Source organism: Pecten maximus, chromosome 1, assembly GCF_902652985.1.
Source record: "Pecten maximus chromosome 1, xPecMax1.1, whole genome shotgun sequence".
In the NCBI taxonomy this organism is placed as follows: Eukaryota; Metazoa; Mollusca; class Bivalvia; order Pectinida; family Pectinidae; genus Pecten; species Pecten maximus.
In genome coordinates, this window is record NC_047015.1 from 41,052,532 (window position 1) to 41,072,391 (window position 19,860).

At 35.3% G+C, this 19,860-nt stretch overlaps 1 protein-coding gene across 1 annotated transcript in view; it reads right to left on the reverse strand.

Moving 5' to 3' along the window:
• Positions 1 to 12,779, reverse strand: part of LOC117333895 (methylcytosine dioxygenase tet3-A-like) — a 38,371-nt gene extending 25,592 nt beyond the window's left edge. Inside the window, exons 1-2 of the mRNA XM_033893316.1 lie at positions 12,718 to 12,779; positions 5,904 to 6,370 (exon numbers count right to left, since the gene is read on the reverse strand). Coding sequence (XP_033749207.1) covers positions 5,904 to 6,350 — 447 coding nt within the window. The 5' untranslated portion in view covers positions 6,351 to 6,370; positions 12,718 to 12,779. The remainder of the gene's footprint in view (positions 1 to 5,903; positions 6,371 to 12,717) is intronic.
• Between the last annotated feature and the right edge of the window lie 7,081 nt (positions 12,780 to 19,860).

A 19,860-nucleotide genomic window follows, 5' to 3' on the forward strand; every position in this document is an offset into this window, starting at 1 on the left:
GTTAACAAGGTTATATACTTCTCTAGATCTCTAACTAGAATTAACAAGGTTATACCTCTTTCTAATTATAGTTAGCAAAGTTCTTCTTCTCTCAAGCAGAGTTAACAAGGTTATACCTATCTCTAACCAGAGTTAACGAAGTTATACCTATCTCTAACCAGAGTTAACGAGGTTATACCTATCTCTAACCAGAGTTAACAAGATATATAAAGTTTTAGTCCTTGCCAAGGAAAACTCCAAAGCTGTTTTCAGTTTTCCTCTCAATGAGTTTGATGGACTACTACTAATTAGTTGTTTCCTTGTACGAATCCCAAACTACATGTTTTACCACGCCAAGTTCGCAATAATTCTCTGAATTGTTTCTTCACCAAGAAATAACATATACAAAGCCGGTACTTTGGGATACCTCAACATTATTATCAGTCTATACAGACACTATTTAAAACCTCACAAAACTCATAAAGATATATACACATCTTTGATCAATGATTTGGAACATCAGAGATGGATGGATACACTGTATACCCCTTACCTGTGTTAAAAATAGCCTATTCAGTGGAAATTCTGTGTCAAGAAGACCAATCTCCCCATAAAGTTAACATGGACGTCCAGCATATGTTTCTTAAGTCATAAATCACAACTAAACACCAGTGGGCAGGTGTATATTGATTAGGGCTGGGTATTGCGGACCAAAACCGTATTGCAATATATTGCAATATTCAACAGAAACTTGCAATACGTATTGCAATATTATTGACGTTAGTACCATCAACTTGCTCGTCGTCCGCCATTTTCGTTTCTAGTAAACAATCATAATCTCGAAAGTGCTTGATTTTAACGTAGATGTCCCATACGGCCAAGCGCTTTAGAGACAACGAAACAAGCGCCCCACCAATACGACATAATGACGTTCTCGTGTGTTTCTTTCACGTTTACATAAGTAATTTACGCTATTGGTGCCAACACATAATGTTAAATCAGTGATTAATATGCCTTTTTGTTAACCATCGCGATATACCGGTTTCCAGGGTTTGTGTACCGGTATATCGTATCGACCTGCCAAATTCGCGGTATACCGGTATTTCGATATTATCGCGCACCTCTAATATTGATATCCTCGAAGCAGGATATCATAGATCCTGGATCACATCCATTAAATATATGTCACAAATATCCTGGTAAAACATCTAAATTTGGAATATTCTAATTTATTACAGACACATTTTGTATAACATACCAAATAAACACCAGTTGGCTGTAATTTTTTTTACCTTCTTACAGTCTCTTTTTTTTTATATTTATGTTCGCTAAATTGTTTATCTTATTTTGTTCTGATTTGTTTGTTTTCTTTTGCAAAATAGAGGAATATAAATTTTTGGAATTACCATGAGAAAAGCTGAAATTCAACCCCAGATATGCAAAAAAAGTTCAATGAAAGAAACATTTATTTATAGTTATCTGCTAGAGGAGTCAGTGTCCTATGTCGAAACACCCTATCCTATATCGTACATGTACATTGCTAGTCAAGACACCTGCAGTCTGTCCCCAACACATGTTAGTGTCTAAACTATCCAGTTATATAGATCCTCCGCCTTAGTAACAGGAATATCACCCGTGATAAGTACTTAGATAAGGACACAACCTGTTCTCTGATGGTCACTGCAATGTTAATTTAATAAGAAGATTTCTCTCTCCATCATAACTGTGTCCATATCCTTATCTATAATTTTTTTTTCAAGGCCATGATAGCTAATAGTTGGTGCAGCATCAGACCATATAGTCACTGGATCTCGGTGATGGGGTGTTATGTACATGTGTTTCTCCGGAACAGCTGAGGTCATCAATTGTCCTTAGCAGTCCTGATTGGGTCCTTTGGTAGGACACTTGACACAAATTGCTCTCGATAGCATGTGTCGTTTGGTCTGATGTTCAGTGAGGTAACCACCGTCTACTACATTATGAGGAAACCCCCACCTCATAATAAATATATACAATTCACCAGTTATATAACATAGTAACACAAATGACGAAGACAACTTTTTGACTCATGCTCTGACCGGGCCTTGAAATCACGATCTACAGCACCCGATCGCCTAGCCAGAAATACCCGCAGCTTAAAAAAGAATGTTTCAATGGCGCAGTGATGGTGGGCCCGATATCCTGACATGATCATTGTGGAAGTTGTCTATTAGATGATATGAATACCTGGATCGCAATGATCCACAGTTATATGTATATTTAAACAAATTTACATACACATGCAATACCAACTCAGGAACTCACTAAGTGGCCATCAGCTCCGAAGATATTGTAAAGAATTGCCAATATAAAATCTAATACTAAATTATCTCCCTACATATCCTGGAAACCAAACTTTTAAAGCTCAATCTTATTTATAATTTTACTATTCTAGAGATAGGGGGCAGTCTACCACTCACCATGCTAGTATCATAGTAGGCACCATCTCAAAATAGAACCCTACAGAGTCAATTACTGAGTAACTGTAGGGGTCAACAGTACCTCCTGGAATACCATATAGTCTTCTGGGAGAAGGGTGTTAAGTACTATCAGTCAATCAAATATCAGATCCAACAGGGTCAATTATTGATCTGTTAAGTAGATGCCTGGTAAGATATTTACACCCTATTTGAATGTATACATACCTGACACCTTATTCATAATGTGCTCTTAATGTAATTAGTGAGTTTAATATCATAGGATCGACAAAATTCATGTGACAAATACATGTCCTGTTTTCAGGGAAATGACTCTAAATGTGAATAAATAAATTTTAAAAATACTATATATTATTGTTTAGTTTTCACCGCCATAATCATAGGTAAGGAGATAATGACAGATGTTTTCCGCCTTATCATTATCACGGTACCAATTATCCATCAATTTTCAAACACAAAAATCACACATTTCTTCTGTGATATTCAAGGTAAAAGAAAATCTCAAAGGTCATTTCATTACATATCATATATCTATATCAATTAAAACAGATAATGTTTTTCTGAGGAAACATCGTAGATCTTCTGCATTTAATGAAGAATCATTACAATTCATCATTGTAATATAAATGTGTACTTACAGTTAAATGTCATGTGAAAAGTTAGAGTTGATGACATGAGAAATTATTGTACCAAGAAACACAAGTTAACAGTGCATTCAAATATGAATCAAGAAACAGATACACTGTTGTTAGGGTATACTGAATACAACGCTAAACCATACCTCGACAGCTGTAAAATTCTCCCTCTACTAAAGACTCATCAGTATTCAGTGTAATATGAAGTGTAATTACAATAAAATGAGAAATTATGTGTCGTTCAAGTTTAATATGATAGTGTCATTACAATATAATGTAAAATATTGTTTTATAAATGCAATTTTATTATGAGAGTGTTATTACAATATATGTAAAATTATGTATTACATAAATTTACTATGAGAGTGTAATTACAATATGTGAAATTATGTATTTCACAATTGTGATACAAGACTTATTTACAATATAAGTTTATTGTGAGAGTTTATAACCATGCATATAATGTACATGTGAATTTATGTATTATACAAGTTTAATATGAGTCAAAATTAATTACAATATAATGTACATGTGAATTTATGTATCATACAAGTGTGATATGAGACTACATTATATTTACAATATATTGTGAAATTATGTATTTCACAAGTGTAATATGAGGGTGTATTTACAATGTAATGGGAAATAATTCATTATACAAGGGTAATGGGGAAGTGTACTTGTAATGTAATGTGGAAGTGTACTACCACTGTGTAGAGTCAGTATAATGTAAAGCACATGAAACCACCATAGGAGTACAAACATATGTACGACCAACAGGTGTGGGAGAGGTTATGGTGTGTTAATCCTGGGGAACAACAAACAGTTGGCACAGCATGGCTCAGGAGGTTCCCACTGTGACCTAGTGCACCTGACTTCTGTGTATATATAAAGTGGTCACTCTGAATACACTGACCAACACTGACCCTTCATTTCCATCCAAGGTCATCACACTGGCCCAGTCAGTACAGAGCATATTTTTCTTGTCCATAAATCATTGTCTCTTCCTGAACCATGATGATTTGTAACACACACAGTATGTTACTCAGCTGTTCCTCACAATGTCCAGTCACTCTCCCGCCAAATTCTTGACCACAAAGATGATCCAGTGGTCAGTTTACTTAATCACCTGATTAGTCTCACTTGGTGTGCTTGACCCCAAGGCTTTGTACACAGTACTACAGCTTGATGTACACCTGAAATGGTGTCTATAAAATGGTCAAGGTGACCATCACTGATGCTCCTCAGATAATATTGTCAAACATTTTAAGCTATTTTAAATGAAAAATCATGAGCAAACTTTTCTTGGGTAATAATTATCTGTAAAACTTCAGAGTCCAGATCTACCTAACTATGTTCTTTCCTACATTCATTCATTCATTCATTCATTCAATACTTAGACACAAAGTTAGTAGGGAGGGTTCTTATTGAAATAATAAGTATAATTTGCAAGCATTTTCACTGAACTGTACAAGACTCTGCTGTAGTGGGCTTATAACCAGGTATGATCATGAGCTTATTGTATACTATCATACAGTGAAGGAAATATATAGATTTACCATTTGAATTGGGTTTTGGACTATATTATGAGGATTGCTTTTACTTATCTCCATAAAATAATACTCAAAATGCTTAGCAGTACTTTTAGCTGCAATGCGTTTTCAATTACTGAACCTTGTCATATCCTTCCAACCCAAATCTTCCTATATTTAAGGACTACTATCAATGCTTGAAAACAGTGATTCATACACTAACCCCGTTTTCTATTTTTCACATTTGTTATAAGGGGAAGCACCTCTTCTTACTTTTAACATTATACCTAACAGTGGAAGTCCATTATACAGTGTAGACAATGTTGCTTTTTTACCTAATTTAATTTAACATTGTGTATTGGTGGAAGTTCAACAATCACAAAATTTCAGATAATCAGTGCAAGCATATCTGCTGTTTCACTTTCTAGAGTGTAGACAATGTTGCTATACTGACCCTTTGTGAATTATCGAGATGGTTGTTATTAGTTAACATAACTAACTACACAATAAGGTCATTTACTTGCACAGAGATTGGACATGCAGACTCTAGATAAGGGCCATTTACCACTGTTTTAAAAGTTCTTCTTGTTCATTTGTGTTTTGTCTATGTAAGAAATTTCTATTGGCCATTAAAAATTTCATATGTGTCCATGGCCGATGACCCCTGTCCTTCCTAAACCCCTGCTTGCAAGGCCAGTGGATGGTCACTTACCATGCAGCAGTTTCAGATAAAATGATTTCTGGACAATCTGACATATTCAACATTGAAAGATTTTGTGACTTATTGAACACTGTGATCAAGTATCAAAAATTATGTACAGAGTAAGGATTGATAAAAGCATTTGATACACGCTTTTAAAGAAACAAGGATACAGTAATGGTGACCTTGACCCCAACAACCCTGAAATTTGAACCTGTCCAAGATATTATGGTCCTTGTATTTGTGTGAAGTTTGATAAAACGCCTCAAAGAATAAAGTAATGAAGCCCCCCCCCCCCTTTGTTCAAGATATGGTTTTTGTATTTGTGTGAAGTTTGATCAAAATCCCTCAAGGAATAAAGAAATGAAGCCCCCCCCCCCCCCCCCCCCCCCCCCCAGAACTTGTTCAAGAGTTGGTTCTTGTATTTGTGTGAAGTTTGATCAAAATCCCCCAAGGAATGAAGCCCCCCCCCAACCCACTGCTAGGAGACTAATGAATTGCTACTCATTAGCCAAGAGGTTAAAGTCTTCATTGTTATTCAAGTAAAATGTGTCGGATAATATGACAAACTAGTTTTTACCTCTGTAATCTGACTGTCCGGCTGACCAAACATTCCTGCCATTGCTCCTGGACCAAACTGCTTCCACCGCTGGGGCATCATTCCCGTCCCTGGCTTGGGGACAGTTGGAAGTCCAGGACTGGCGCTAGGTCCACTGAAACCTTGAACATCTGGGCCAGTCCCTGGTCTATGAGCCCCATAGAATCCCTGTCCCACTTCAATCACAGGATAGCCTTCCTTTCCTCCAGAGATCCTAGAATTGAAGCTGGACACCCCTGGTATAGCAGATACATCCTTATTTGGTGGGCCATGCGCACTCCCTTGGGAACTGTAGCTGCTTGCCGACATATCCTTGTTTGGTGGAGTCAAAGTAGACCCCAGGGAGTTGTAGGCACCAGCCCCGGGGTAGGGAAACTGCTCTTGTGCCATGGCCCACCCTCCATCTGCCCGCACTCTGCCATCATCCATCACACATCACCTTCTGCAAACTACAATTTAACAAGATGTAATTATTATATTTTACTACAATACTTATTTCAGAATAAATTTAACATTATTTTTTTCCTATGTTAATGATACTAATTTCTTAAGATAAATGCCCTATATATACTCTATCAAATCTTCAGGTCCATTGTTCCCTACCCATAACCCCAGATGTCTTCCGAGTCCCTCACAATAAATGTCTGTGTTTGCTCCAGATAACCTACTAATACCTTGGCCCTGAATCAATAAACTGTGGCTTGTTTGTGCATACCTGGTTAGCTTACTGTAGTGGTATTGTCAATCTGGATTCCTTTGTCTGGTACTCTGTCCATTTGATACAGTTTTCAAATTGCAGTTTACTGTTCATTATATCCATTTTATTACACCGTATTTATTCTGAAGATTTTCTAATCATCAAACTGGCATAGCATTGTGTTACAGATGCATTAGAGAATCGATTATCAATATAAATTCTAATTCAGTTGAAAACAGTCTCAATTGGAGCAGATCGTCTCAATTGGAGCAGATCGTGGACTAGTGAAAAGTACTGAATACAAAGACCATTTACAATGATGTCTCCATCTTGTTCCATGATCCGCGTTTCCAATGGCCATGCGTGATCAAAAACAGATAGAGGACCAAGTTAATAGAACAAAAAAGGAAATTCATCATATGTCCCACTCACCAAGTAAAGGAAAAAATCAATATAAAACATGGATACGTGAGGCAAGTCACGTAAACCAACCCACTCAGGCAAATTTTGTCAGAGGAAAATATCCATCTGTCAGGCAAGAGACAAAAAAATGTGCCACACATTGACTTGTATTCTGAATCATACCGTATATGGCCTGATTTGATCATAAAAGCTTAATTGAATTTACTACAGCATAAGTGAAAGCAGTTATTTCTTTTCATGTATCAAACCACTTAGGTCTTATATTTCTGTTCACAAAACAGGATAAATATTCTAAAGAAGATGAATTGTTTATAAAAGAAAGAATTATTAATACATTTAAAAAAAAAAAAAAAAAAGAACTTTAATTGAATATACATCAGATAATTTAGCACAAATAATGTAACAAATAACAACATAATTGTGGTAACTTCAAAAAATTTCTATATACCGGTAGCAAGATGTGGTATTTCAAAAAAGTAATAGGGGACATTCTTTCTCGTCTTGAATTGGAAACATTTATGCTATTTTTAGCCAGCACACATATACTTTGGGAAATTGCCTTGACCTACATTTCTAGACGTATTTCGTTCAAACCAATATACATTGCATTACATTAGAGTGTTTGTATGTAAACTTTGGGTGCGGATGTCAACGTGTAACCCTCACACAATGCCAGTGCCACAGAAACATTAATGATATTTTTAGCCGGCACACATGTACTTGGGAAATTCCCTTGCCCTACATTTCCAGACCCATTTCATTCAAACCGAAATAATACAACATGAGAGCTTACATGTTCTTCTATGTAAACTTTGTGTGAATGTCGACATGTAACTCTCATACAATGCCACTACCACATAAACATTTTTTGTTATTTTTAGCATACACACATGTGCTTGGGAAATTCTCTTGGCCTATATTTCGGGTCCGCATTTCGATCAAACCAATATTTCACATTAAGAGGACTTTGTATGCAAATTTTGTATGATGGTGTAGATCACTACTCGTAACATTCACATGACCAAGTTATATAATATCAATAAACTTGGGTTACTTTGAGTTATCTATCTGATGTCCAAAGAATAAGATTTTAATTGATAGCATATCTGTACATACTACACGTGCACTACAACAACCAGAAAAATTAAATAAATAACATGATTGATGCTAATCACGAGTCCATTACTCAAATCAAGTGAATGTCTTAAAAATAACTTATCAAACAAGAAAATACTTTGGATCTTTATTTACGATAGTCTATGCCTGAATAGCAATCAATAATAGCTGGAACCAGCAACATACAAGTTTCATTTATTTAACGCATCCTTATTTACGTTTCCTAACTTGGCAGTTGTATCGACATCCTTTGCGCTATTTTAAGATAAGCATAGACTATAACTGGGGAATCCCCGGCAAGAGGTAAATTCCAACATATTTACAATACATGGCTGTTCAATTTCCATGACAGACACCAATGTTATCCATTGATGGAGCTTATTAAAACCTTCTGCTGACCTTGTAACAGAATATATCTTATCATATATGATCGCATTTAGTAAATAGAAAAGACGGAAAGAAAAACCAGTTAAACATGTGTATAAATGCTCTCGTTAAGATCAGACATTTCGAGTTAAGCTTCTTACAATCTTTAAATAGCTCACAAATTGCAAATTCTTCTCTGTATGTTAACAAACAGTTCTACTTTCTTGCCCTTTCGATTATCAAATACATTATAATGATATATATTGCTGTATAAATTCATGCAACTGTATACATGTATATATTAATAAGATTAGCAGGTTATGATTGATACGTGTTTATGTCAACCTGTTTTTGGCTATCTATACCTTTGTTCTTTATTTTGTGACGTCCAAAAATTTGTTACCGTAGTCAACCTAAGAAGACTGAAGATTATATTAGCAGATCAGACGTACGGAACTTTTTTTTATATGTTTCAATTAGCTTAACTCTCCTCTTTGGGGACATGTGCACTTAAAAGGTCAAACACATTGCTATTATAAAAATATAATTGTACTAGTGCTCAGAAACAGTTGGAAAATCCTTGCCGGTTATAATTCCTTTAATTATGAATTTCTAATTACCACTTACATAATCGGTTAGTCAACATCACATATCAGTTTTTTCACAATATTTTAATTGGATGTTGCACGACTTTTATTTATGATATCTAATGAGCTTGTAAATCAAATTACCTTTTAATTCTACCAGTCTAATTTCTGTCAATAACATTTTTTCTGGCAAGTTAATTAGGGGGAAACAATAACAGATTATTGGTTTGATATCAAATCTATTAATCACTTGTTACCAACAGATTAATTATGAATTATAATCGAAAACAGACTGAACATCAGAATCTTTTATTGTTCCTTTTTCGGCATAGCTGTATAATATTCTTTTGGCCCCGGATATGACGCGACAGGTGGCGTTACTGGTCAAGATGAAGTATGTGATTGGTCAATGTAGCGGTAAATGCAAAATGCAGACATGCAGTTAAAAACGAAACAAGGCTAAGATTGAATGTAAGCTGAATAAGAGGATGTATCTTTTCAAATGGCACATTAATAAAATTATATTCCTGATTCAAATGCAGTCTTATTATCACCAAAAATTATTCAAACTGATATAATTTTGTTTTCCGTGCTGAAACGATTAGTTCGTTAATTTATTTCACCAGCAGTTTTACATTATAACCACCAGTATTAAAACTATGCCATTTATCTTTTTTAAAGATATTTCTTGTTTATATTGAATTATGCGCACCCACCCCCACCCCCAACATTTTAAACTTTTGCCTAACGCACCATCTGGTACTGTAAGTGTGGTGAGTATAGTGGTATGATGTTTGCCTTGAGAGCCAGAGGCCACTTGTTCAAACCCCAGCATGGGCAGGGTATTTTTCAGGACTCCTTCCTATTACAGATTTGGTGCCGTTGCACTCCCGAGTGTAAGCTATAGGAGATTGAGAGGCTTCCTTGGAGCTTTAGAAGTTGAACCTGGGTTTTGGTTGTCTTTGGTAGCAAGGACTTTGTGAAGGAGGGAGTAGTGTAAAAGTGAAAAGTAACAAGGCCATCTTACTAGCTCAGGATAACAGGACTTCTCCTTAATCTAGTGGAAGGATGTTTGCCTTGAGAGCAAGATGTCACTAGTTTGAACCAAATGAGTGTGGGCACAGTATTATTAATTACTTTTTCCTATTACACTTTATTTTTATCATCTTATTGAGTGCAGTACATACCGTAGTATGTCAAATGGCAATAAAGACCTTGCTGTCTGCGAGTTGAAAATATACTGTAAATAAACCAGGTATGAACTTAGGAAGTATACCCGTTAGGATCTTTTTGATACAGGAAAAGGTTGTGATGTGTCATTTCTAAACATTATATATCTAAATCTAGATCAAGCTGCTTTTACAATCACATCAAAAATTCTATTATCAAATTACAGCGCAATACATTTCTCACACAAACTCATTATTAACACTAGTCAGGTGACCTAAAAATAGAACTAAATACAGAGCAAGAATTTTAATATTTGACAATGCCAAACTGATTACATAATCGATAATTAGTTGTTAGGAACTGAATAATATATATATCAAACAAAATTCATAAACAAAGAAGTGGGTATTCCTTTAAGTATTTTATCTAACGAAATGGTGAATCTACATGTATAGCAATATAATTTATTATCAACATAAGAAAAAAAATAGAATTATTGAGTAGATAATCAGCTAGGTGCGATCGTACAAAAACACTAATCTACCATAGTACACATACAAGGAAGTGAGCAAGAAAGTTAAGGAAGCAATTTTATCAATTATTTTATCTAATTTAAAAACAATAGAACCATTCAGCTGAAATAATTGAGATTTTTAAAATAATTGTTTTAGCTGTACATGTAGCGTTTACCATCATAATACATGTATTGCACAAGAGCTCACAAGCATAATCATTTAAAGCAGAGTATGGTACATGTACATTATAAGTAGTAGCATAGGTATACACATTGCTACACTGTCAACAATTCCAAGGTGATTAAGCACTGTTGTTCAGTGACAGAACAAGTGCGAAGTATATTCCTTTGCATGTGTGTCGACACAGCAGGTCTATTTATAGATCCACTGGGTTTTTCCCCTGTTGTTGATTGAGATCGAACACCAATGTTACAAACACGCTTTCAATCATAGGACAATAACATCAAGCATTTCTTTGTTTACTTCCAGAAAATCAATTTGATACCATGTCGTATTTTCATATTAATAGTTTTTATACTACCAATACATCATGTATTATGTCGCAAAAAAGATCATCACTTTATATGAGTTATAACGCTGCTTCATAAACATAGCAGTTGTTACGTTTCACAATCAAGATTTTAGCAATTAAAATATTAATAACTACAGCCCTTTAATTGAATTTAAAACACGCTGTATGTCACATCTATTAAAAGTGCAGTATTTACTGGTCTTTTTGCACTTTTATATAATGATTTTTTTTGTATTTCACTGACAAAATATTAAAATATTAATGTTGCTCTTTCACAAAATCATTTAGTAATTTTACACAATTTATTTGCAACATTTTCAATGTAATATTTAAAATATCAATTAGTAATATGTATATAATATTCAAACAGTAAATTCAATTTAAAAAATTAAATATCTTTTAACAAAAAAACACCTTGTTTTGTGTAACAATTTAAAAAAAATTTTTTTTTATATATTTACACAATTAAAAACAATGTTCAATGTAAAACAAATACATTTAATAACAATGTTTAAGTTAATGTTTAATCTTAAACACCTTAAGGATAACTTCAATATAGTTAAATGCAAAACAATTACATAATTATTTTACAATGTAAGACAATGTTTATAATTATTAAATTTTTCAGTCAATCAGTTCAAAACAAATAGTTATATATATCAGTACATTACAAATTTGTTGTTCAAGTGTGGTAGAATTTATAACAAGCAAGAGAGTACTTCGGTGAATGTCTCCCGGGTTACTTTGCGGGCATGTGGATTCTCACGTACACAGTTGTGTATTCCAGCCGGTCGACATTGTAAACATATCGGTTGACCCCGGAAAACGCGGGAAAAAATAATATAATATCTGAAGGCAATACGAAAATATATATCTTTAAAAAGTATGACGATAGATATTAACAAGGCCAAGGAATTTGATACACACTTAGATCACAAGAAAGCATGGCATTGTTTGTGGTTCGACGTGGCTATTTTTAGCTCCCGACAACATAAAATATGCGAATCTAACATATCAGGGCGGCGTTTCGCGATAGGTTTTTCACGATAACTAGATAATTTGGGTATGCAGTGTGTCTGATCGGTACATAATTGGAAATAAATGTTCCAATACAAGTCCATAAAGTTGTACTTGTGCTTAAAACTGGCTGAAAACTGACTGAATCGCCGACATAAAAAAACATAACTGGCTAATATATAGCGTACAAGTGTTCGCCATGCACGAAGATCTTAGTATGTTTCGAGGTCAACCATATTGTAAAACGTTCGGTAATTTCCAATACAGAGAACGAATCGGGTTCTCGGTTGTAGTCAAGGTATTCAATAATGTATTCGTGCATTTTGTGTTAATTTTACGAGTCTGTTTGGTGTGTAGAAAACGTAATATTTACCTTTTGTCGGGCCGAGTCGGATAACTCCGACCTGTCGTCTCCTCGTTTTATGCAAATACACGGGGCAGACACTGAGTCACGTGACCTCGTCATTTCGCACTTGGATAAACTCGCTAATAGTAAACCCGTATACACGAGTATACTCATATCCCTATGAGCTTTAATCTAACAGATTTAGCACGTGTTTTATTTATATAATATAAAATCCATTTTGGCACATTTTATTAAAATGAAATAAACATAGAAATTAAGACGACATATTAACCTACAAAAACAATCGAGCAAGGCAAGTCCAGTATCGGATCAATATGTACATGTTTGATTGATTTTACTGTGTCCAATACCGGAGATCGCGTTTGGACATGTCAAACCATATATATACGTAAATACCGTTGTTGTCAAACACAGTTGATTGTAGGAGGATTTACCTCGTTCGGTGAGACCAGTTACTGATTTTTAACACCACATCAGTAAGTGGCAACGTGTCTAATAATACTGGGGCTTATCTGTAGACGCTATTAAACGATATTATATCTGTATTGCATTACATGTATTTTAATAAGGTCATGTAATGCCTCCCGGCTCATAATAGAATCGATAATAAATGACCTCAGGTTGGTTATAGGTGGCCGTGGGTTACATATTGCTCTATCGGGTAGTGATTGTTGAGCATTCATTGGCGGATCCAGGCGACGCCCCCACACCCCCCCCCAAAAAAAAAAATTGCCAAGTGACCATTTTTCGCAAGAATCAAAACAAAGATTTCCATCAGCAAATCAGACTTATGCAGTTTTACCATAATATGTACATGTATATATAACAATAGAGGGAGTATGGAATAGGTCTTATTTTCAAGGCAATGGCTAAAGTTTGTCGATTTCAACAGGTAGTGTAGAGAAGAAGATCTCCTAGCATTGACATCTAAAAGGTGATGTTTATTTAAAATAACAATAACATAAAGAATTGTTTCTGTTTTTCATATGGGGGTTATATTACACTCATTTCTTCTGTCAAACATCTTTCTTTTCTCAGTCTCCCTTACAGTTTTCAGTCGTTTCCATTGACTCTTTCTCTCTGTATAGAATGTCTACATGTACACTGTATACCCTTAGTAAGACACCTAGAAAACTTACGATCGAAACAATATCCTGCTGCCTTGGCATTTGCAAATCTAAAACAAAGAATGCACGACAACAAAGTGAGAGAGAAAACGATCTTATGTGTTCCATGTATATCTAAAACTCTGCATTTTTGGAAGTTTGTGTGGACGTAAACACTTTTAAAGACAATCACAACAGATATTATCGTTTTATTAACTCCATTTTAAAACCAATTGGTCTTGGGCTGCTCCGATATCTCCGCTTTATTTTCTTTAATGCCCTCTCAACAATGTCCTCTAAGCCCTCTAAACAGTTAATCCTGAAATTTCATTAAGAAAATCGCGAAACTTAAAGTAAGAAAAATGTGATCATGAAACTTCCACAACATGATGATAATACACCATTTTATCAAGAGCATCATTCAGATTCGTCTGTCGATATACATGTCGAAATACGATAAAAAAATTATTAATGAGTGGTCTTTTCGTGAAAATTATCCCTCAAAAATACATATTTTTACAGAATTTTCATATGTAAAAGCAGAGTTCAGTGTAAAAGTCAATACCCGGAGTTGAAATACAAAGACACAGAAGGAAAAAAAATCAAATATTTTCAGCTCAATGGCACCAGTGGAACAGGAGAAGAAGTTTAAAATGTATTTTTCATCCGGAAATCACCTTCACCTTTGAAGCTAAAGGGACCCCCCCCCCCCCCCCCCCCCCCCCCAGGCTTCGCTGACAATGATCTAATTCACTAAATATTGTATATTACTAAATATTAACATACCAAATTCACTATTAAAAATAAACATCCTTATTACAACTTTTAAGATATCTCTTGAAATATTTATCTTATCCACAGTGTTGTGGCTTAAATCTTTAATAACTCCATCTATCTTACAAGACCATGGAATCGGATCTGATGACACCTATTTTACCATGGAATCGGATCTGATGACACCTATTTTACCATGGAATCGGATCTGATGACACCTATTTTACCATGGAATCGGATCTGATGACACCTATTTTACCATGGAATTAGATCTGATGACACATATTTTACCATGAAATTAGATCTGATGACACCTATTTAACCATGTAATTAGATCTGATGACACCTATTTTATCATGTAATTAGATCTGATGACACCTATTTTACCATGTAATTAGATCTGATGACACCTATTTTACCATGGAATCGGATCTGATGACACCTATTTTACCATGGAATTAGATCTGATGACACATATTTTACCATGTAATTAGATCTGATGACACCTATTTAACCATGTAATTAGATCTGATGACACCTATTTTACCATGCAATTAGATCTGATGACACCTATTTTACCATGGAATCGGATCTGATGACACCTATTTTACCATGGAATTAGATCTGATGACACATATTTTACCATGGAATCGGATCTGATGACACCTATTATACCGTGTAATTAGATCTGATGACACCTATTTTACCATGGAATCGGATCTGATGACACCTATTTTACCATGTAATTAGATCTGATGACACCTATTTTATCATGTAATTAGATCTGATGACACCTATTTTACCGTGTAATTAGATCTGATGACACCTATTTTACCATGTAATTAGATCGGATGACACCTATTTTACCGTGTAATTAGATCTGATGACACCTATTTTACCATGTAATTAGATCTGATGACACCTATTTTACCATGTAATTAGATCTGATGACACCTATTTTACCGTGTAATTAGATCTGATGACACCTATTTTACCGTGTAATTAGATCTGATGACACCTATTTTACCATGGAATCGGATCTGATGACACCTATTTTACCATGTAATTAGATCTGATGACACCTATTTTATCATGTAATTAGATCTGATGACACCTATTTTACCATGGAATCGGATCTGATGACACCTATTTTACCATGGAATCGGACCTGATGACACATATTTTACCATGGAATTAGATCTGATGACACCTATTTTACCATGTAATTAGATCCGATGACACCTATTTTACCATGTAATTACATCTTATGACACATATTTTACCATGTAATTAGATCTGATGACACCTATTTTACCATGTAATTAGATCTGATGACACCTATTTTACCATGTAATTAGATCCGATGACACCTACTTAACCATGTAATTAGATTCGATGACACCTATTTTACCATGGAATCGGATCTGATGACACCTATTCATTATTTGATTCCATTTGGTGGCATGAATTTTAGTATCACTAAAACGAACAAGAGGCCCAACGGGCCTTAACGGTCATCTGACTATCTTGAGCTTAAGTAATTAATGGAGCATTTCTTGGTTCGAGATCAGAAAGATGCAACAAGAGGTCCAATGGGCCTGAATTGCTCATATGGCTCTACAGCAACTTTGAAGTATATCTAGGTCATTTCTGTAAATACTTTGCTGATTACCACTTTATTCAAATATCATAGTAGGCTAGGTTTATTCATTTCTGTAAAATTCTAGTCCATCATTCCAGCATACTATTTTCCTAATATCACATAACAGATTCTCTTGATATAAAAAAAATCATTGTTTAAAGATTAAAGCCTATTTGACCCCTGTGATCTTTAATGTATGTCAAGGTCATTCATTTGAACAAACTTGGTAGCTCTTCACCCAAGCATGCTACAGGCCTAATATGAAGTCCCTGGGCCTTTTGCTTATTGAGAAGTCGTTAGGAGATTATAGCCTATTTGACCCCAGTGACCTTGAAGTAGGTCAAGGTCATTCATTTGAACAAACTTGATATCCCTTCAGCCAAGCATGCTACAGGCCTAATATCAAGTCCCTGGGCCTATTGATATTGAGAAGTCGTTTGAAGATTTTAGCGTATCTGACCCCCATGACCTTGAAATAAGGTAAACGGTCAAGGTCATCCATTTAAATCAACTTGGTAGCCCTTCATCCGGCATGCTAATGACACAATATCAACTCCTTGGCACTCTTGGTTAATGAGAAGTCGTTTACACATTTCAGCCTATTCAACCCCTGTGACCTTGAATGTAGATGAAGGTCATCCATTTGAACAAACTTACAAGTAGTTGCCCTTCACCCCAGCATGCTACAGGCCTAATATCAACTTCCTGGCACTCTTGGTTATTGAGAAGTTGTTTGAAGATTTTTGCCTATTTGACCCCTGTGACCATGAAAGTAGGTCAATCTCATCCATTTGAACAAACTTGTTAGAGCTTTATCCAAGGAAGCTACATTAAAAATATCAGTACCCTCACCCTTCTGGTTATCAAGAAGAAGTCGTTTGAATTAAAAGTTTACGGACGGGGCTTGGCTTGCCTCATTTAAATCAATATTGTCCATTCTTCAATCTTGGGTAAAAAACAAACCATGCTTACCCAGGTATTTGAACTAATTATTTATTTAAATTTGGTATTTACCAATTTAAACATATAATGTTGTTACTGCTTCCTAAGTTATATTTGATACCCAAACCAAGTAAATTTTATTTAAAAGAAAAAAATATTACACCTGTAATCTACATACATTTGCATCAGGATGATACTTAATGGAAAATTAATATCTAAATTATTACAAACATACATGAAGAAATAAATGTTTTTTTGTATGTTTGTGCGTGCATTCCATCACAGTAGCTCTTAAGCCTTTCTTTGTAGTAGTTCAAGGTCACAATGTGGGTAAGAGTGACCGTCTTTTGGTACACACACACACTGCCTCACTTAGGTAAACCCATGCCCTAGAACCTGGACAAACATTTTCTTTGATATAGGTCAAAGGTCACAGTGAAGGTAAGAGTGACCTACATTTGGCATGCAACACACTGTTTAATTTAGGTGAACCTATGACCAAAGTTAATGAAGTGCTAGTTTTAAGAAGTGTAGGAGATATAGCCCGGGATAACATTTTTGTTTGATGTAGGTCAAAGGTAACAATGTAGGTCAGAGTGACCTACTTTTGGTTTGCCTTATCAATAATTGTGTGAATGTGGTGTTTTCATATTAGGTAAGCCTCTCCGTTACTGTAAACCTTCTTATTTCAGTGCACTCAAATATCTGCACATTTCACTATTTTGTCAGATCATTGTATCTAACCAATGATAGGGCTCCTGTATATATATAATATAGATAAATGTAAGATGTTTATCTTGTCAAATTTCATTAAACAAATGATAACTTGGCATGACATTATTAAAGCTCAGATTCTGGACGACTCAGAAGTTTTTCTCTTGCCTGTTAGTCCTCTTACATAACCCCAGGTGAAGGTTCTATGTACATAGCTTTATGCTCCCTACCTGTGACAATTCCCCACCTGTGACGATTTGTGTTTCAGGGGAAGCTGAGAAACATACTGGTTTGTGCTGTCGTGGTTGTGTCCTCGGGCAAGACAATTTGCCCTAATTGCTCCTTTTGCCATGCAACAGGCCTCCAATTTATTGTTCAGTGAGGTAGTCACCAGCTACTACAAGGAGACCCCGCCTCATAATAGACCCAGCAGACTAGCCTGTCAACCACGCCATTGTTTCCAGTGATTTTTGTTTAATTCTGCAGTTTCTGTATACATTTGTACTCTGTTTTACGTGCACATAAAAAAGAAATGATATATATGTATGAACTTTATAATCCTATCTGCTGTTGAATATGGAAAAAGATCATTGAGGGATCTTGGCACTTACCATTGAATGATGTTTATCGGACCTATAAAATGAAGAGCTTTTCTCTACTCTCCCTTCCTCGTTACCATTTGATAACAAGAGGAATCTACCTACAGTCAAAATCAAAGACAGCCACCTGTAGTCCATTTTGTTTTCTTGATCAGACTCAAAATTGAATGCACAATAAAGCACCAATGGGAACCAAAAATGAAGTTTTGAGAAATAGCAGTCAAGTACTTCTCAAAAAATAGCAATATCTATCTTCAACTGTCAAATTCCAAGAAGGCTGACTGTTGGCCATTTTGTTTTCTTGATCAGACTAAAAACTGGGGGGTATAAATATGGCTCAAATGGCTCTGCACATAAAGTTTCAGATATCCTTCAAGTACTTTCCAAGAAATAGCAATATTAAACATTCATTGTCAATATCCACGATGTCCCTTGTCAGCTTTTTTTCCATGAGCAGTCACAAATTCAAAAAGGCACAACTAAGAACAAAGGGGAATCTACAAACTAAATCTAAGAAAGATCCATTCAGCACATCTCAAGAAATGGTGATAAACTTTCATTGTCAAAATCCATGATGGCCATCTGTCAGCCATTTTACTTTTCTGATCTGTCCCTAAATCAAACGGGACACCTAGGAGCAAAGGGAAACCTTTGTATGAAATTTGAGAAGATCCATTTAATACTTGTAAAGATATAGGGGTAATGAACTTCAACCTGTTATAATTCAAGATGGCTGCATGCGATCAGTTCCAAAATTATAAAGACATGAATAGGAACCAAGAGGATGCATTCAGTACTTCTCAAGAAACAGCGATAATATAATTTTATTGTCAAAATCCATGATGGCTGCATTTCAGTCATTTTTTTTAAGTTTCAAAATAAAACAAGAGGCCCAAGGGCCTTAACGGTCATCTGACTCCAAATTGAAGACCCTTATACCATTGTAGTATTCATTCTCTGTAGCGAATATAGTGGCAGACTCGCAGTGTTTGCCATGGTGGCTATCTTGGAATTTAGACCAACCCGAAAAATATCAACACTTGGTCAGGACCATCTCAGGGTCATTTCTAACAAGTTACAGCTGAATCCCACTGGTGGAATTTGAGAAGAAGTTTGAAATAGGTGTTGTTCAGGAAAACAATGATTGCGCAATCATGTTACAAAATGGCCACCACGGCTGCCATGTCAAAGTTTTTACGAGGCCGAAAAATAACAACACTTTGTTGGCTCTCCTTCCTTAACATCTGCACCAATTTCCAGCTCAATGGCACCAGTGGAACTGGAGAAGAAGTTTAAAATGTGTTTTTCAAGATGGTTGCTATGGCGGCCATCTTGGATTCCTGACCGACCTGAAAAATAACAACACTTCCTC